Below are 18,046 nucleotides of genomic sequence, written 5' to 3' on the forward strand. Positions count from 1 at the left end.
TACAAATTGAGAGCAGCCACTTCCTCCTATCCCACTAACCCAAGAGGAAATTACACACACACACACACACACACACCACACAAGGAGGCTAGGGTGAGTATTTGGTGGTTTTAAAACAGACTGTGTTATAATTCCCTTAAATCTTCTGGTTTTATCTCCAAACTTAGCAATTTATACTAACAAGGTGTGTGGAAACTGTATTGCAACTCTAAATAGCCTTTAAAATTATTCCAATACTGCTGTATGAACACAAACTTTTTTTTTTTTTGAGGAAGATTAGCCCTGACCTAACATCTGCTGCCAATCTTCCTCTTTTTGCTTGAGGAAGACTGGCCCTGAGCTAACATCTGTGCCCATCCTCCTCTACTTTATATGTGGGATGCCTGCACTGCATGGCTTGACAAGTGGTGCATAGGTCTGCACCCGGGATCCAAACCAGCCAACCCTGGGCCGCCGAAGTAGAATATGTGAAGTTAACTGCTGCGCCACCAGGCCAGCCCAGAACACAGACTATTTTAAAAGTCCCTGGGATAGCTTAACTAGTTATTTTATTCTGTATTTAAGAGTCCCTTTGCCCATTTTCAGTAATTATTTTCCAACAGCTGGAGCATTCCAGGTGAGGTATGTGGAGGGTGGTTACCTTCTTGATCATCAAGGAATACCGAACCTAAGCTCTCATTCCTAATTTACTGTGTTTCCTCTGGCTAGACTCATTTTCCTCTGTTAAATGGGTATAATAAGTTAGGAGACCTTTTTTTGCTGAGGAAGATTCACCCTATACTAACATCTGTTGCCAATCCTCCTCTTTTTCGTTTTTTTCTTGCTTGAGGAAGATTAGCCCTGAGCTAACATCTCTGCCAGTCTTCCTCAATTTTGTATGTGGGACACCGCCACAGCAGGGCTGCTGAGTGGTACAGGTCCACGCCCAGGATCCAAACCCGTGAACCCAGGCCACTGAAGCAGAGCACGTGGAACTTGAACCACTCGGCCATGGAGCTGGCCCCAGTTATGAGACTTTAATTACATATGGCACATAAAGCTTTTTGCAATGTGTTTGGCACACAGAATCAACAAAACATTTTAAGTCTGGACCTTAGAGTCTCCCTTCCCTCAATCCAACCTCCCCATACATTCATCGGGATTCATACTTTTCACAAATAAAAAACTTTCTCTTCACATATTCTTTTTCAATGACTTTTCCCTATATAACTACTTATACCATGTTTTAAGACAGGTCCACATCACCCCACCCATTGACGCCAGAGGACTTGGAAAGAGTGGGGTCAGAGATGGTATTTGTCTAGATTTCACTGTATTTTGAGGCCCATCCTCAGGGGATAAGTAAAACAATAGTGGAATCTGTTCCAGTCCTGAGGATTCAAAAACAAAGAGTGTTCCTTCTTAGAAACAGTGGGCTTAATTAAAACCTTAAAGCAAAGGCTGGGTACAGCAGACTCTCTACTAGGTTTTATCTTCCTTTACCTTTATTTCTAACTGCTTTCCCTTCAGGGATTCACTGGGAAAAATCAAATAAACAAAAAAGGACAGTGATTTCTCCCCTGATCCCTTCAACACCTTGCAACATACATACATTAACCACGAGGATTTCTGATGCTTCTTGTGAAAGACAAAAACTTCATATATAATTTAAAAATACATGAAAAGATTCCTTTTCTAGCACATATTTTACACAAGTAAAATCTTCCTATGCTCAACAAGTGCTAATAAAACCCTTCGCTTGGGCCTCAGTACCTGGGACTGACTTTATTGGTCCAATAGTCACACTAGCCCAAAGGAACCAACTACTTACACCAGTAACTAAAGCACTACTTTTACAACTAATTACTGTAATGTAAAGTAAGAATTTGTAACTTGTATAAACTCCAATCCAGAAAACCACACAAAACATCCCCAGAAACCAAATGGTATTGGCCAAATTCCACTTCCCAACAGCTTGTTTCCATCAGCACTCACAGTTACTAAGAGAAAATAGAGCTACTTAACACTTTTGAAAGTCATTAGATTTTCCATCAGGCAGAACTAAAGAATATATTTACATATCACGAATAACTTCCTCAATTGCAAATGTATTCAAAGCACAACAGTTAAACATCTTCTATAGTACTTTTTGTTTGACTACTTTAATGATTAATATAATTTAGATGCAAGAGTTCCTTGTTCAGCAAAGCAATAAGCACTGCCCATTCTTCTTCTAGTAGAATAAATGATGAATATGTTTGTCCCTTGGCAGCAGGATGACTTATTTTCCAGTTGGAAGGTATTTCCTCAGCCAGGACAGTGACAGTAGACATTAGCTGCTAAGTAGCTCAAGGATCCTGTTTGACACAGCTTTTGCCAGACTCTGCATTCCATATGTCTGCCACCATTGCCAAAAGGGAAACTTGTTTATTTAAGACACATTCAACAGAGACCAGCCAAATCCACAAGGGGCAGACCAGTAAGATGGCCGCCTCTAGCTGAAGGCCCTTATCGCGTACCAGACAAAACTTTTCTTTTTTCCAGGACTAGTGGATGGTGTAGGCAGCTCTGAGTGAACTAATCACCCATGATGTCTCTTTTTTTTTTTAAAAGATTTTATTTTTTTTTCCTTTTTCTCCCCAAAGCCCCCCAGTACATAGTTGTATATTTTTCGTTGTGGGTCCTTCTAGTTGTGGCATGTGGGATGCTGCCTCAGTGTGGCTCGATGAGCAGTGCCATGTCCGTGCCCAGGATTTGAACCAACAAAACACTGGGCTGCCTGCAGCAGAGCACACAAACTTAACCACTCGGCCACGGGGCCAGCCCCCATGATGTCTCTTTTAAAATTATGAGTAGCATGTCAGAATAAACTAAAATCTCATAATTAAAAGAGCAAAAGAAGAACATTTAATAAAGAGAAATTGAGAGAGTTTATATCCAGCTATCTATTACAAATAATTCCTAAGACCCAGAAAGTTATATATTCTAAGCAAGCACTACCAGGGCCATTGCTGGTCTTTGTGGTACCTTTTTTAATAGAAAAGGGCACCTCTTCCTCCAAGCCAATGCAACTCACACCAAGGGCTCTACTCACAACTCACGGCCTTCATAACCACACATGGCAGCCCTGTCCCTCATCTCATTTCCTCACCTCTCAGGCCACCATCCCTTGAAAGCAATGTGCTATGGCCTCAGTGCTAGAGGTGGCTAAATCACACAGGAACTACAAAAAATAGAATCTTTACCTTCTCAGCTCTTCATGAAACTCAACTATTTCCAGAATTGGTGCCACCGGGAGGAAATATCTTTTTTTTTTTAAATAAAAAGGATGATTACAACATATGTCTGGTTATTTTTCTAAATGCTAACAGCCAGGATACTTTGGGAAAGTGTGATGACACAAGCCAGAGGCAAAACTATTTTTGAGCAGAAGAATCTAAATTCACCAATACCTCCTTAACTAAATCAGTGAGGATGCAAGACCACAGGACTGGCACTTCAAAACTGAGATCCAGAGTATACTTTTTCACAATGGAAAAGCTGGGTAATTAAAATGAAAGGAGTGAGGGGAGCTAGAGTGTGAAAGTGTTTGGCAAGCGACAGAGTTTACTGATATCAACTACACATACATAAGTCTATTCTTCTAACACAAAACCCACCAAAGACTCTGTATGCAAAACTGAACCACCTACACTCTAGTTTCTGGTCACAATAAGCAAATGCTTGTTCAACTTGGCATTTTCAGAAATAGAAATGGTCTTCTGAATTACAAAGCATATCATAATACTATTCTTAATAATTCCCAGAGAACATACAATTACGAACCACATCAACTTTAAAAAAAGCCACTCAGTTCCTTTGCAGTATTAACATATTAGCTTTACCAGCTCTGATCACTTGAGCAAGACCTAAGCAAAAATCAATGCAAATAAAATTGAGTATGAACATCTAAAGCAATGAAGCAGAAAACAGATGGCCTTGTTCACTGGGGCACGCTTTATATCTCCAGCACCAAAGAGAAGTGACTTAATTACCAGCTGTCCTGACCGGGCTTCCTAACCTTAGGGCATTACTTAACCACTATGATGACACAGTGAATTACAAAGACCACATGGACATATGGCCAGACAGGGAGCTCTGCAGGACTCCCCGCCTTCCTAAAGGGCATTAAGAATCACTTCATATTAGGCAAAAGCAACGCAGCTGCTAAGGTCAAAAAGCTTTGATACATATGCAGACACGAGTGTGAAACTATGAAGTAAAAGCGAAGAGGGCAAAGTCCCCACATTAACAATTTGATTTTGTTTTAAAATGAAAATATTTGACCAATGAAATTATTCCTCCCTCTCTATATGCTCAGACCTGGTGATATCGTGCATAGTCATCAATGCAAAACTGTATAAAACATGATGCAAATCAATTCTTTATCACAAGTCTCCAAACCTCTTAATAACATTAACAAGTAAACATCATAAATATATTATAGATAACACATTAAGTGACAAATATTCAGCTTCATTCTCATCTTTAGAAGATGAAGAACTAGAATTTCTCCAGTTTCCTGGACCATCTGAGAGAAGTCTGAAAACAAATTAATATACCTGAAGACATACTATACAGCACGGTAGAGATTTCAGGTAACAATTCTTTTTTTGGGGGGGGGGGCCCGGGAAAGGGGGATATTCGCCCTGAGCTAACATCTGTTGCCAATCTTTCTCTCTTTTTCTCCCCTCCCCAAAGCCCCAGTACATAGTTGTATATTCTAGTTGTAAGTCTTTCTAGTTCTTCTATGTGAGCCACTGCCACAGCATGGCAAGAGACAGACTGGTGGTGTGGTTTGGTGACCAGGAAATGAACCCAGGCTGCTGAATCGGTGAAAGTGCCGAAGTTTAACCACTAGACCATCAGGGCTGGCTCTCAAACAACAATTCTTAATCAATTTCTGAACAATCACTAAATGCAAGAGCTCAAACCAGAGTTCAAAGTCTGGCTTTGCCGTTGAGTAGTGGGTTACTTTTGGCAGTTAGCTTACTCTCTTTATTTAAAAAGTAGAAATAGAGGCCAGCTCTGTGGTGTAGTGGTTAAGTTCGCATGCTCCGCTTTGGCAGTCAGGGCTTCACAGGTTCGGATCCTGGGTGTGGACCTACACACCACTCACCAAGCCATGCTGTGGTGGCATCCCACACACAAAATAGAGAAAGACTGGCACAGATGTTAGCTCAGCGACAATCTTCCTTACCAAAAAAGAACAACAACAAAAAAAGAAATAACATCTATTTAATAGGGTTGTTATGAGGATTAAAATATAATTTATGTAATGTAGTTAGCATGCTTCAAGGCACACAGAGAGCACGCAGTAGAGGGCCATTTATTTAACTAAAAGAGATTTAGTTAACTTAAATGATCACATGAACATCGTTTAAGATCCACAAGTCTCTGGAAGCTTGGAAAGAGAGCTCTAGGCACATAAAGAAAAGGAAATACCAAAATAAGGTGGGGAAACAAACACCTCAGCACCAAGACAAAGGCACTCCTAACAATGCACTTCATTCAGTGAAGGAGAGTCCTCACACCAACGAAGCTGCTCAAAAAGTGAAGGTTTGGCAGTCATGTCAAAAGACGCTAAAAGAGGATTCTTTACAACTAAAGAATAAATGATAATTAAATGGTTCACAAGACTCAGAAGACAGGGTGTATTCAGCAGAACAGAATAAAGTGATTTTAAGATGGGAAAAACTGCAGGCTTCTATGAGGAAGCCTCCTAATTTTCAAAAATGCATTATAAAAAGAATAGAAGATATATTCTATTTACTAATAGACATAATTTCCAGGTAGCTTTGCCTCTAACTCAATGGATTTTCTAAGTCTCTCAAGTTTGCACAGTAATGTACATCCCAACTTAAAGAAATCAGTGGAACAAAGATGCTTTATTAGTAGTACCACTTAATGACTACTTAACCAGCCCATCTTTGTCCAAAAGATCTCAAAATCTCTGATCACTCCCTTTCAAAATATTTTTTTAAAAATCACAGGGGCTGGCCCCATGGCTGAATGGTTAGGTTTGCTCGCTCCACTTCAGCAGCCCAGGGTTTGGCTGGTTTGAATGCTGGGCACAGATATGACACTGCTCATCAAGCCATGCTGAGGCGGCATCCCACATGCCACAACTAGAAGGACCCACAACTAAAAATATACAACTATGTACTGGGGGGCTTTGGGAAGAAAAAGGAAAAATAAAATCTTTAAAAAAAAAAAATCATGCTATTTGCACATTCATAAAATAAATTTATAGAGATGTTTATTAAATCAGTCGCTGATCAAAGAGCAAATAAGATAAAAACAAAACCAAAAACATTTTATCATTCATACTTAATTATATTAGATGTCTAAGGTGTTTCATCTTTAGAATGTACATTTATATACAATACAATCTCTGCATTGGACAACTTTTGCCACAAAGAGAGAAAACATATATAAATAATTAAAGTTTTGCCAAACCAAGAATTATTCTTCAGTTTTCTGTCATTCATTCCACAGATACTGAGTGGGATACAACAATAAACAAAACAGATTAAAAAAAAATACCTGCTTTCATGGAGCTTACTTTCTAGTGGAGAAAGAAACCCAACAGGATGTGTTTCATGAACAAACTCTATGTTGACTGATTTGATCAAAAGCTTATTTGATAACATCAAAACTATATAGTACAGATTTTCATATTTATAGAAATCATTTCTGAATAACAGAGCACTTTATATTGAAGGACCTCCACTTAGCCTGCAGCTAAAACTAATTAAATGCTTACCATTTATTTTGCAAGATATCATTTAATCATCAGACCAATTTTATATGATTATTATTATTCCCATTTTCCAGAAGAAGAAACCAACACTTGACTAATTTGTCCAAGAGCACATAGTGGCAGAGACAGAATTCTTAACTACTAACCAACTAGTCACATTATTCATTCGACAAACATTTACTGAGGGCCTCTAGTGAAGAGGAACGAGGGTAAGCTCTGGAGATATATGATCCCTGCCCTCACCTCGCTTACATTTTAGCAGAGGAGACCAAAAATAAATAAGCAAACAAACAAACACACAAATCAGATTAAGTGCAAGGAGAAAACAAACAAGGGGAAGTTATAAAGAAAAGGATGGTCAAAGAAGACCTCTCTGAGGAAGGAGGCCACATTTGCTCAGGATAAGCAAAGAACTAGCTATGAACAAAATGAAGGAAGAACGAACATTCCAGGAAACGGAACTGGCAAAGCTCTCAGCAGGAATAACCTCAGCACCGAACCAAGAACTGAAAGGAGGTCAGTGTAGTAAGAACAAGGTCAGTGAGGGCAAGTATGCCCCTTCTCTGTCCCCAGGGTCTCATCTCATTACCAGAGGTCAAATCACACTGCACCTCATAGGCAGGGGAACCATAATTTATTGTCCAAACTGGATCATTTTTGACAGTGAAAGGGAGCTCTATTAATAATACGCCAAGACAATAACCAGAACGGTCAAAAGCAGACTGGGACATACGGCCATCCTACTTATAGGCCTTGGTAAGTAGTTTGATTTTCATTCTTGATGCAATGGAAATCATTTAGAGTTTTAAGCAGGGGAGTGACATGATCTAATACTATTTTAAGAAAATCACTTTTCATACTTAAAAGAAAAAAAAATCATATAAGGAACATACTGGAGGGAGGCAAGAATGGAAATAGGAAGCCCAGCTAAGAAGCTGGTACAGGTGTCTGAGTAAGAGATGATATTCTGGACTAGGCTGGTGGCAGTAAAGCAGAAAGAGAATCAGCAATTTTGCTGATGGTTTAGCTGGAGAGTGAGTGAGAGGGAGAAATGAACAAATGCTTGCTTTCTGGCTTTGGCAGCTAGGATGGCACTACCATTCTGAAAAGGGAAAGGCTGTCTTTTAGGAATCTCCTTTCTTGTTGGACTCAATAGGGTACTGACTTAGAGATAATGTGCATATTGGACCCTTTTTCAAATCTAGGTCAAAGTCCAGGAGCTCAGGGTAGATACTGCAGAGCATATAACACACAAAACATTAATTGTAAAGTCTTGCCAGTGCCTTTGCAGGGCCAATTTTTTCACACAAACATCAGACAAGAATCAAAGCCCTTGGGGCCAGCCCCGTGGCCGAGTGGTTAAGTTCGCACGCTCTGCTTCAGCGATCCAGGGTTTTGCTGGTCCAGATCCTGGATGCGGACATGGCAGCACTCATCCCCACATGGCACAACTGGAAGGACCCACAACTAGAATATACAACTATGTACTGGGAGGATTTGGGGAGAAAGAGCAGGAAAAAAAAAGAGAAAAAGATTGGCAAAGTTGTTACCTCGGGTGCCAATCTTTAGGAAAAAAAGAGAATCAGAGCCCTCAAACAAGTACACTGGCTCTTAGAAACTTAAGTATATTTTAAACTGTGTAAAATATACCCAAGTCTACTTCCTCTCAATGTAATAATAGCTTAAATGATAAAATTCATTAATTTAGATTTTAAATTTTTTCCATAAGCTATTTCACCTAGTTCAGCAAATCCTAAACAAAGAAGTATGAGTGAACTACAGTGATATAGAAAGTGTCTAGTGAGCTACAGTAATATATTAAAATTTTAAAAACATGGCCACCATATTGGACAGTGCAGATATTGAACATTTCTGTCATCAAAGAAAAAATCTATTAATGCTATTCTCGAGTCTCTATTAATGGGAAATCATGTATAACTGAAACAATAACTTCTCCCAAGCCACTTGGATACCTGGTTGATTTCCAAAAATACCACTGGATTATCTAAAGACTATTATTTAGATATTTTAAAGCAGTCATATTCTATCATATAACACAGAAGTTAATTCATTTAGATGAAATCAGACAGCAGCAGCGCTCAGGATTAAAACTATCCACATGCTACGTTTGTTGGGGTACTTTTGGTAGATGAATAAATACGAACCTTAATAGCATGGTGGGGGTGTTGGAATGCAACAAGAGATTCTTTTGGCTTCACACCCTGATGACAAGCCCCTCCTAGTAACGGCTCACAACCTGGTTAATGCCTCTTGTTAAGACACCCTTTAAAGCTGGGCTCTGCTGAGTTAACATTTGCACATACCAGACAGGACGTTAACATGAGGTTTGGCAGATGACCCACTCTCACTCTTATATTAAAGGCTTAAGAGGTTTTGAAAATGTACAAGTCAAGGTGGGTTATGGATGACTCACTCTGTTCAATGCTAGCTAGAAGAGCCCTAGGCCATCTGTCAGATATCAGATCTGAGATGATATGGGAAATATTTTGGTCTGATTGTCCATTCTTATAGTGCTTATAATTTGTTCCAAAAATACACAGGTAAGAACAGGACATATATTTTTAAATAACTAAGTAAAGTTTTCAATTGCTTCCCTACCTACTAGAATCAGAACTTCCTTCACTATAATGAAATTTTAGTACAGGAAAAAAAGGCATTTGAAAAAAAGTAAAAAGTCAACTGGTAATAGTAGGATGAATGCTTCCCATTCACTGATGCTCTACAAGGAAAGATGAAGACGACAGTAATGGAAAGGTAACTTGACAACCTACTGTATACTGTGGGCAAGCAAGACAAGGCTCTTTCACATACTTTATTCCATTGATTCCTCACAACTTGAGAGATGGGTATCTTTATCCCATGTTACAAATGAGGAAAGCTAAACCCAAAAGATTAAACTATTTTCAAAATTCACATGGCTGGTAGGATACAGAATCTACTAAGCCAAGGCTTCTCGGAGGATGGTCCACAAATGGTTATTGGTTTGCGAAGATTTATTAGTCAGGAAGTGAGAATAATGGATCAGAAACTTTTATATCAATTTGACATGGCCATGAATTTTTATTGTATTTTACAAAAGTTTTGGTGCACCACAAACTAGAAATTTAATAATCCAGTCCCTCACCACAACAGTGTGAGAAGCCCTACCCTAGACTGTAAGCACTATGAGGGCAGGAACTTGGTGATGTTCATGGTAGAATCCTTGACACGTGTCCCACACAACATTTACTGAAAAAGCACACTGAAACTCAAACTGTATAGCATTTTTTGCCTCCATGAGCTTACCAATTAACTTGCAGATGCTTAAAATTTCCTTGGAGAGATCCTATTTCTATTTAAACATGTCTACCAAAAAATATGTCAAACAGGTACAATTTGCTCATCCTAGAGCTACGTTCTGAGTTTCCCAGAAAAGAGCAATTCAGCTTTTTCTTTTCCCCCTACAATTGCTTATACAATAGAGAGGATCAGGGCATAGCGGCAAATGTACATGGAGTTTATCTTGAAAAGTCATTTATCAAGCTTCTTGCTATTTATTTGCCAATGACAAAATGTCTGAAACTCAACAAATTTTTTGGGGAGACCAAATATTGCTATAATTTTTTTAATGAATTATGAAAGAGAACTTACCAATATAGTCAAGAGTTATATGAGAGACTATTCATGGGAAAATAATTTCTCAAAACAAATTAGCAATGTTAAGAAACTTTTTTGAAAATGTTTCTAAAGCTAGAGACATTTCATACAGGAATTAGGCCTCCCTGTGCCCACTGGACTAAGAATAAAGAACAATGGGATCATTTGGTGAATATGAAATATCCTTAAGGGTAACCCGTTTTCTATGTTCATATGTATCTATTAAAAGGAAAGCTATCTATTAAAAGGAAAAGCAGAGACATAAATGGGTATTTATGTCATAAACCTACCACTTCTCAACAATTAAGTTTAAGATGATGTTAATAATTACCATCTAAGTAAATTTTTACTTCAATTTCTTTTCTCATTGTTTCCTCTACTTTAACCTTCTCTTTTCTTAAGTCTTAATATCTTGCCAAAATATAATTGGAATAAAGTAACACTAAAAGCACTTTAATTGCCAATGCGTAATGAAACTTGTGAAAACTTGCAGGTACAAAGGAGTGCATGAGAAAAATGAATACGCAGTCAGACACATGTCATAATTGTTTCCCAACAGGTTCATTCAAGTTGACAAGCATAAAAAGTGAAAATAGAACTTTTAAAAAGTTAATTGTAAAATGTCTATTTTAAGTGTCTTCTGGCAGCTTGTTCAGATAGAAGAACGGTTTTGAACACTGATCATGACATTCTTTATACACTGTTAGTAGAAAATTCTACTGACAGGAGACATCTGCAAACGCCCAAGAAGAAACATCATTTTAAAAATTCTTTATTATGAAGATAGAAAGTTTGAAGACTTTGGAGATACAGATATAAAGGCTCTGTTTTTCAGAAATCATCTGGGTATTCTACACATACAAGAGATACGTACATTTCAGAAAACTTCTATATTCACATCTATGTGTGAATTAAAAAATATAACAATGTATTAGAAAGCACATATACGTATATCTATGTTAACTTAAGTACATTTAAGTTAATTATGCTGAAAACTTTTTGACATATGGAAAGAAGCAAAAGAGGATAGTTTTAGGCTTTAAGAAAATATTAGCAGATACTTACAATATGCAAAAGTTTTAACACATCCACAAACCTGTAAAAAACAGCAATGAAAGAAATGTTTTAAATGAGCCAAGGAGGAGACAAATAGTCTTTCAAATTATAAACTAGATACCTACACTTTCTCTGAGCTCATGATCTCTTCGGCAATATGATGGACTTTACTTTTCATTCCAATATCTTCATCCTGTGATAAGAGTGCATTAAGAAAGCATGAACTCATAAAAGGATAATGAAGACCAGCTTTGAGCTAGTCACACATACATTCAAGCTCTGATACTTATAAGTTTCCGAATAGACCACATTTCGTACTGCATAACGTCTCAAATGGCAAACATGGAGAATTAGATGAGGTTATTAAAGCATGACACAGGTGGAGCGGAGAGCAAACTGTAGTCCTCACCATCATCAGTGCTAGATTGATGCACTGCCCTGAGGAGCTCCAGAGCCTTGATGGAGCACACCATCAACGGTTCAAAACTGAAAAGTCACATTCTGCAGGAGAAATGACCCCTACAGATGAACATGAGTTCTTGGGGCGCCCACAAGTAACTTGAGACTAGTGAATGTCCAACAGGAACATATAAGAGAACTCACCCTAAGTGAAGCCGCTCTACATCAGACAACTTAGGCGCCGTCTGAAGAGGACTCTTGTTCAGTCTAGACCAAACACATGCCACAGGCTCTCTCAATTTCCTTAAAATCCCTTTTAGAAATATGCTCTTATAGTCAAGGTAGTTTGATTCTAAAGAGCTGATATGAAGTTCTTTTAATAGGTACTGCTTTGTGTGAAAATTAAATGCCCTAGCAGGGACAAAAAATATACACATTTGCGGGGGGGAAGGGAAAGGGTGACTAGGAATGAAGTCACAAGATTTAGATTGCTGTAGTTGTTGTTTTCATTTAAATACTGATAGAGCTGGCTTTGAATCCAGGGCACTGGGGAAAAGGAGAAGAGTTCCTTTCCATTTCTATTCTGGTGAAAGATCTGAATACTACAGTTCCACAGGAAAGGGCAACAGAGAGTAACCAAGGAACAAGCAATTACAACATTTTGGATATTACATCTAAGGTGAAAATAATGACTGCTGCCATTAAAAGGATAATGTGCTGAATGGGCCAGGCCTGGTAGGTAGTGGTTAAGTCCAGCATGTTCCTGTTAAGTGGCCCAGGTTTGGTTCCAGGGCATGGACATACACCGCTTTGTTAGTGGCCTACATACTAAAAAACAGAGGAATACTGGCACAGATGTTAGTTCAGGGCGAATCTTCCTCAGCAAAAAAAAAAAAAAAAAAAGAGAAAGAAAGAAAGAAAGGATAATGTGCTGAAATGTCAGATCTGGTTTTAGAATGAAGCTTCTTTCCATTCAGACTGGCACTGGCAATACCAGGACCCAGTTAATTTGTGCCGCACAGAGTGCAGTTGGACAAGGCAATGTCACAATATGAATAAGAAGTGACCAAGACAGTCCAGTAGTCAGTCACTAATGAAATAATACAGAAAAGAAATAATGGTAGTGACTTCTGTCCGAAGTAGTTTTCTTTTCTAAATTGAAATCCTGCATCCTCCTAGCAGGTCTGCTTATCTGAGCATCACCGTGATGGGTCAAAGGACTACCATATTTCTTAATTTGGAAAAAAACAGTTTTTACTGGCTTCTAGAATTTCAGTGTCAAAATCAAGGTATAAAAACAGATGTCATTTAACACTGAATGAAGCTCTTCCAAAAATTACATTTTAATAATTTTTTTTACAGTATGTCTACTTATGTTTTGTACATATATTAAAAACCTTTTATTCACTTAATTGGTGATGTAAAAGTGAGTAAACTGGGAGACAATTCCTTAAGGTTTCATAGCACGTTAAAATTTAGATATTTTGATTACAATAATTTTTTTAGAAAACAGTATTCATTTATTGAGCTCAGCCTTGTTTTTTTTTTTTTGTGAGGATGATTACCCCTGAGCTAACTGTTGCCAATCCTCCTCTTTTTGCTGAGGAAGACTGGCCCTGAGCTAACATCCGTGCCCATCTTCCTCTACTTTATATGTGAGACGCCTACCACAGCATGGCATGCCAAGCGGTGCCATGTCCGCACCCGGGATCCAAACTCGCAAACCCCGGGCTGCTGACGCAGAACATGCACACTTAACTGCTGTGCCACCAGGCCAGCCCAGATTACAATAATTTCTGTCCTCACAAGTCATCAGAGAAATATAGTAAATATACAGGAGAATTTTATTTTTAGATTTATTTTTTACTATATTCAGAACCATTGGATCATGAATAGGAGCTGGAGTCAAGGGACTGAATGAGATCAAACACAGGGAAGATATACATATATAAGACCTGGACCAAGAGCAGAGTCCCAAAGACAACCCACTTAAAACAGGGATTTGCCAGGATCCAAAGGGTGGTAATCAGCAGAGTTGGGAGGGGAACCCAGATTTCCAAATGTCTAACCTAGAAACTCTTCTATTATATCCCAAATCTCTCTTCAGTATCTGCTGGTAATCAGGACATATCCTTACAAACATTCACTGCTAAACATACACCCAAATACATCTCCCCTCCCCTCAAGATTCAACAAATCCAAACATTCTGCAATGTTTGGTCTAATTCTTCTGTGAAACAAATTATTATATATAATATTGAAGTTCCCCTCCTCTTCCAGGAGTAAACACAAATTTTGCAGTTTGTGTGCATTTGTCCCTTCCATGTTTTCATATTTTACTACAGAAGAATTTACATACAATACCAAGAAATCTTATCCCAGCAGAATATAGATATTGTTACACAAAAAAATTCAAAGCAGGTTATGAAAGCAAAAACTATTCAAAGTAGGCTATGAAACCAACTAATTATGAAAGCAATCTTTAAAGAGCAATCAATTAATTCAGAATGCATAACAACTAAGAGTGTCCAAGCTAATTAGCCTAGAATATTTTGCCTTGCTACTTGACCTTAGCTCCCAAACTCTATCTTTAAAGGGACAATCAGATAGATGAATTTGAGTTCTACCCCTATTACTATTCATCTCTTCTAAGGCAGTTGTTGAGTGATTGTTAGATTGCTAGAATGACTGAACAGGTTAGATAAGTTTTGTTCAGCTGACAAGATGGAGCATAAAATACTCACTTCCATGTACTCACCTTTTAAACAACACATAGCCAACATTCCTTAACCACAATCTGATCTTGCAGACCATGTGTTAGTCGTGCACTAATAACCATGACTGTGTACACGTTCACGTACACACATACACACAGTTGGACAACTGTTATTTTGAAAAACATTGTAGCAAATCAATGCTTTTCTAACCATTAAATAGGTTTTCCTATGTCATCTGTAGCTAGAAAACAATATTTGTAAAACACAGTAGATCTTTTTAAAATTAGAAATTCAGAAGAAATGCATTGAGAGTAAGAAACAGAAACCTGGGGCTGGCCTGGTGGCGCAGCAGTTAAGTTCACACATTTCGCTTCTCAGTGGCGCGGGGTTCGCCGGTTCGGATCCTGGGTGCGGACATGGCACAGCTTGGCAAAAAGCCACGCTGTGGCAGGCATCCCACATATAAAGTAGAGGAAGATGGGCATGGATGTTAGCTCAGCGCCAGTCTTCCTCAGCAAAAAAGAGGAGGATTGGCAGTAGTTAGCTCAGGGCTAAGCTTCCTCAAAAAAAAAAGAAAAGAAAGAAACAGAAACCTAAAGCATTGAAAGAACAGAGGCCTTGACTCGCCATGCTCCATTTTCAGGTGACATGAGGTCTCTTAAAGGTCAAGAGGTGGTCTCAGCAGTAGCTGTAAAGAAACCCAGGGCACTGCAGCTGCTGCAGCACTTGATTAGCAGAACCACCTACAATGTATACCAGCTTTACACAAAAACTTCAAGTAGGTGTACTTTTTGGCATTTACCTTTTATTTCTTTTCCTCTTTTGAGCACTCTCCCTCTGTTAAGTCTCTACTCTTTTTTTTCCCCCCTCTTCAGGACCTTGCTCTGCCAGGGCCCGGGTTACAGACAATTCTGCAGAGTGATTCCATAACAAATATGTTATTCCTAGACAGACATCATGCTTCCATTACAGCAGAGAACAAAACACTTCAACTTGTAAGAACAACTATGGTGGGTCTGACATTCCTCATCTGTAAAATGAGTGTTGGACTTTCAACTTTAAAACCCTAAGATTTAAACATTAAATATCTCAGATCTTAGGTGTGGTGCAGCAAGTCAATGAGACAGAAGATGGCAGCCATTCACAGAGGCAGCACTGGGGTTGGCAACTATGAAGCATTTGTCTCTTTTCTAGAAACTGAGACTGTAAACTTTGGGAAATGGTGGGTACTGGTATAAAGCCAGACATGTGGCTCAACGGGAAAAAACTGAGAATCAGAAGTAAACCCTTAAATTTATGGTCAATGGATTTTTGACAAAGTTGTCAAGGTAATTCAATGGGAGAAAAGATAGTTTTTTTAAAGAAATGGTTGAAAATTGCTGGAATAACTGGATATCCACAAGCAAAAAGATGAATTTATATTCTACCTGACATCATAGACAAAAATTAAATAAAAATTTATCATAGACTTAAATGGAAGAACTAAAACTCTAAAGCTTCTAGAAGAAAATCTTCATGACCATGCTTTAGGCTAACAGTTTTTAGATACAACACCAAAAGCATGATCCATACAAGAAAAAATATCAATAAACTGAACTTCATAAATTTAAAACTTTTATGCTTCAAAAGACACCATAAAGAAAAGCCACAGGAGGGGATAAATATTTGCAAATCATGACTCTGATCCAGAATACATAAAGAATTCTTATAATTCAATAAAACTCAGTTAAAAATGGATAAAAGATGTGAATAGACATTTCACTAAAGAAGATATAAGAATGGCCAATAAGTATATGAAAAGATGCTCAACATAATTAGTCATTAGGGAAATGCAAGTTAAAACCATAATGAGATACCACTCCATACTCACAGAATGGTGATAACCAAAAATCAGAAAATAGCAAGTGCTGGTGAGCATAAGGAGGAACTGGAACCTTTATATATCACTGGTGGGAATGGGAGCCCTTATTTATACATTGTGATTTGGAGTTTTAGAGGGCTCCTAATATCACCAGTAGCAGAATTTGTATTTTGTATCCTCCTAGCTATTCTGAGACCATTTCCAAGAGGAAGGAGTCAGTACCATCTTTACTCCATTATTTTAAAATCTGTAGTAACTGACTATCCATCACATGATAGCAAGGTGAGTAGGAGAAAACAGGTCCACTGTCAGCTGATTCACTGCTCTAACAGCGAAGTCTGAAAACATTACTGATCATCAGAACCACCAGGCACTTCAAATTTCAGATTCAGGTAACTGTCTTGGAAATTCTGATTCTGTAGGTCTGAGATTGTCCATAAAAGCAGGTATTAGAAGAGGGAATTAAAGATAAATAAGAAATTGCCCCAGCCTTCTAGAAGTGAATAAGGGGAACAAACCAAACACACAAATAATTATACACAAGGACAACTACAAAACACGCTAACATCTTGAAGGGGAGAAAGATCATAATTGGGCAGCAGTGTGTAAAAGGAAAAGGTTCACCAAGAATAAAACACTTGATGACCTTCAGTCACTCTTTGATATACTCATCAAAGCCAGAAACCTGGACTCCTTTTTTTCCTCCACCTTCTATGATCACAACTCAGTCATCAAGTCTTGACTTGTGAATTCAATTTGTCCTTCTGAATTTTTTTGTAAAGCTTAATTAATCCTTTCCTCCCCTTATTTCTTGCCTACACTACACTACAGTAACCTAAGTGGTTTCCTGGCTCTAGATTTACTCCACTGCAATCCATTCTCTATACTCCCACCAGAGTAATAGCTCTAAAATGCAAATCTAATCATGTTAGTTCTCAGGTTAGCAGCTCCCTATCACCTATGGGTAACAAAGACCAAACTTTCCTTTGCCATGGATATAGGACACTCCACTATCCGTCTAGTTATCTTCCCTAGTCTCATACCTACTCCTCCACACTGTATACTCTCTACTCCACCCAAATTGGAACCTCCTGACAACTCCAAGTGTGCTCTGCCCTTACACGTCTGTCCCTTTGCTACGCCCTTCCTTCTGTTTTGATTCTACCCTCATCACCTCCCTCTCTCCCCAAAGATTTCTGCCTGTCATATTCCAACTCATCCTTCAAGACAGCACTCGAAGGTTTTCTCCTTTATAAAGGCTGCTTTGACATTCTCTCCCCACCACTCCCAAAGAACAATTCTCTTATTCATGTAGTATTTATAGGACTTAACCCAGCAGATTGCATTTATTTGCTGACACGTCTGAATTCCCTCTAGGCTATGATCTTATTTACTGTTATATCCTCTTGCACATAACACAGTGCCTGGGCCACTGTGCAATTAACATGCATGAATAAGCAACTGTGTACAAGGGTGGCTGCCACCTTCTCAGTATCTAAGCCCAGAGCACATTGCTTTTGAATTATGTGCTAAGTAACATGAGAATGTAAACTGAAATGAACTAAAAGCTCATTA

At 38.4% G+C, this 18,046-nt stretch overlaps 1 protein-coding gene across 4 annotated transcripts in view; it reads right to left on the minus strand.

Moving 5' to 3' along the window:
- FGD6 (FYVE, RhoGEF and PH domain containing 6) overlaps nucleotides 1–18,046 on the minus strand; it is a 106,862-nt gene that overhangs the window by 44,219 nt on the left and 44,597 nt on the right. For all 4 annotated transcript variants that reach the window (XR_011433758.1, XR_011433757.1, XM_014736756.3 and 1 more), the window contains exons 4-5: nucleotides 11,620–11,687; nucleotides 11,504–11,534 (exon numbers count right to left, since the gene is read on the minus strand). Coding sequence is in view for 2 of the 4 variants with exons in the window: in XM_014736756.3 (XP_014592242.2) it covers nucleotides 11,504–11,534; nucleotides 11,620–11,687 (99 nt within the window). In the remaining 2 variants the exon portion in view is untranslated. The remainder of the gene's footprint in view (nucleotides 1–11,503; nucleotides 11,535–11,619; nucleotides 11,688–18,046) is intronic.

This window comes from Equus caballus, chromosome 28 (genome assembly GCF_041296265.1).
Source record: "Equus caballus isolate H_3958 breed thoroughbred chromosome 28, TB-T2T, whole genome shotgun sequence".
NCBI classification, from domain to species: domain Eukaryota; kingdom Metazoa; phylum Chordata; class Mammalia; order Perissodactyla; family Equidae; genus Equus; species Equus caballus.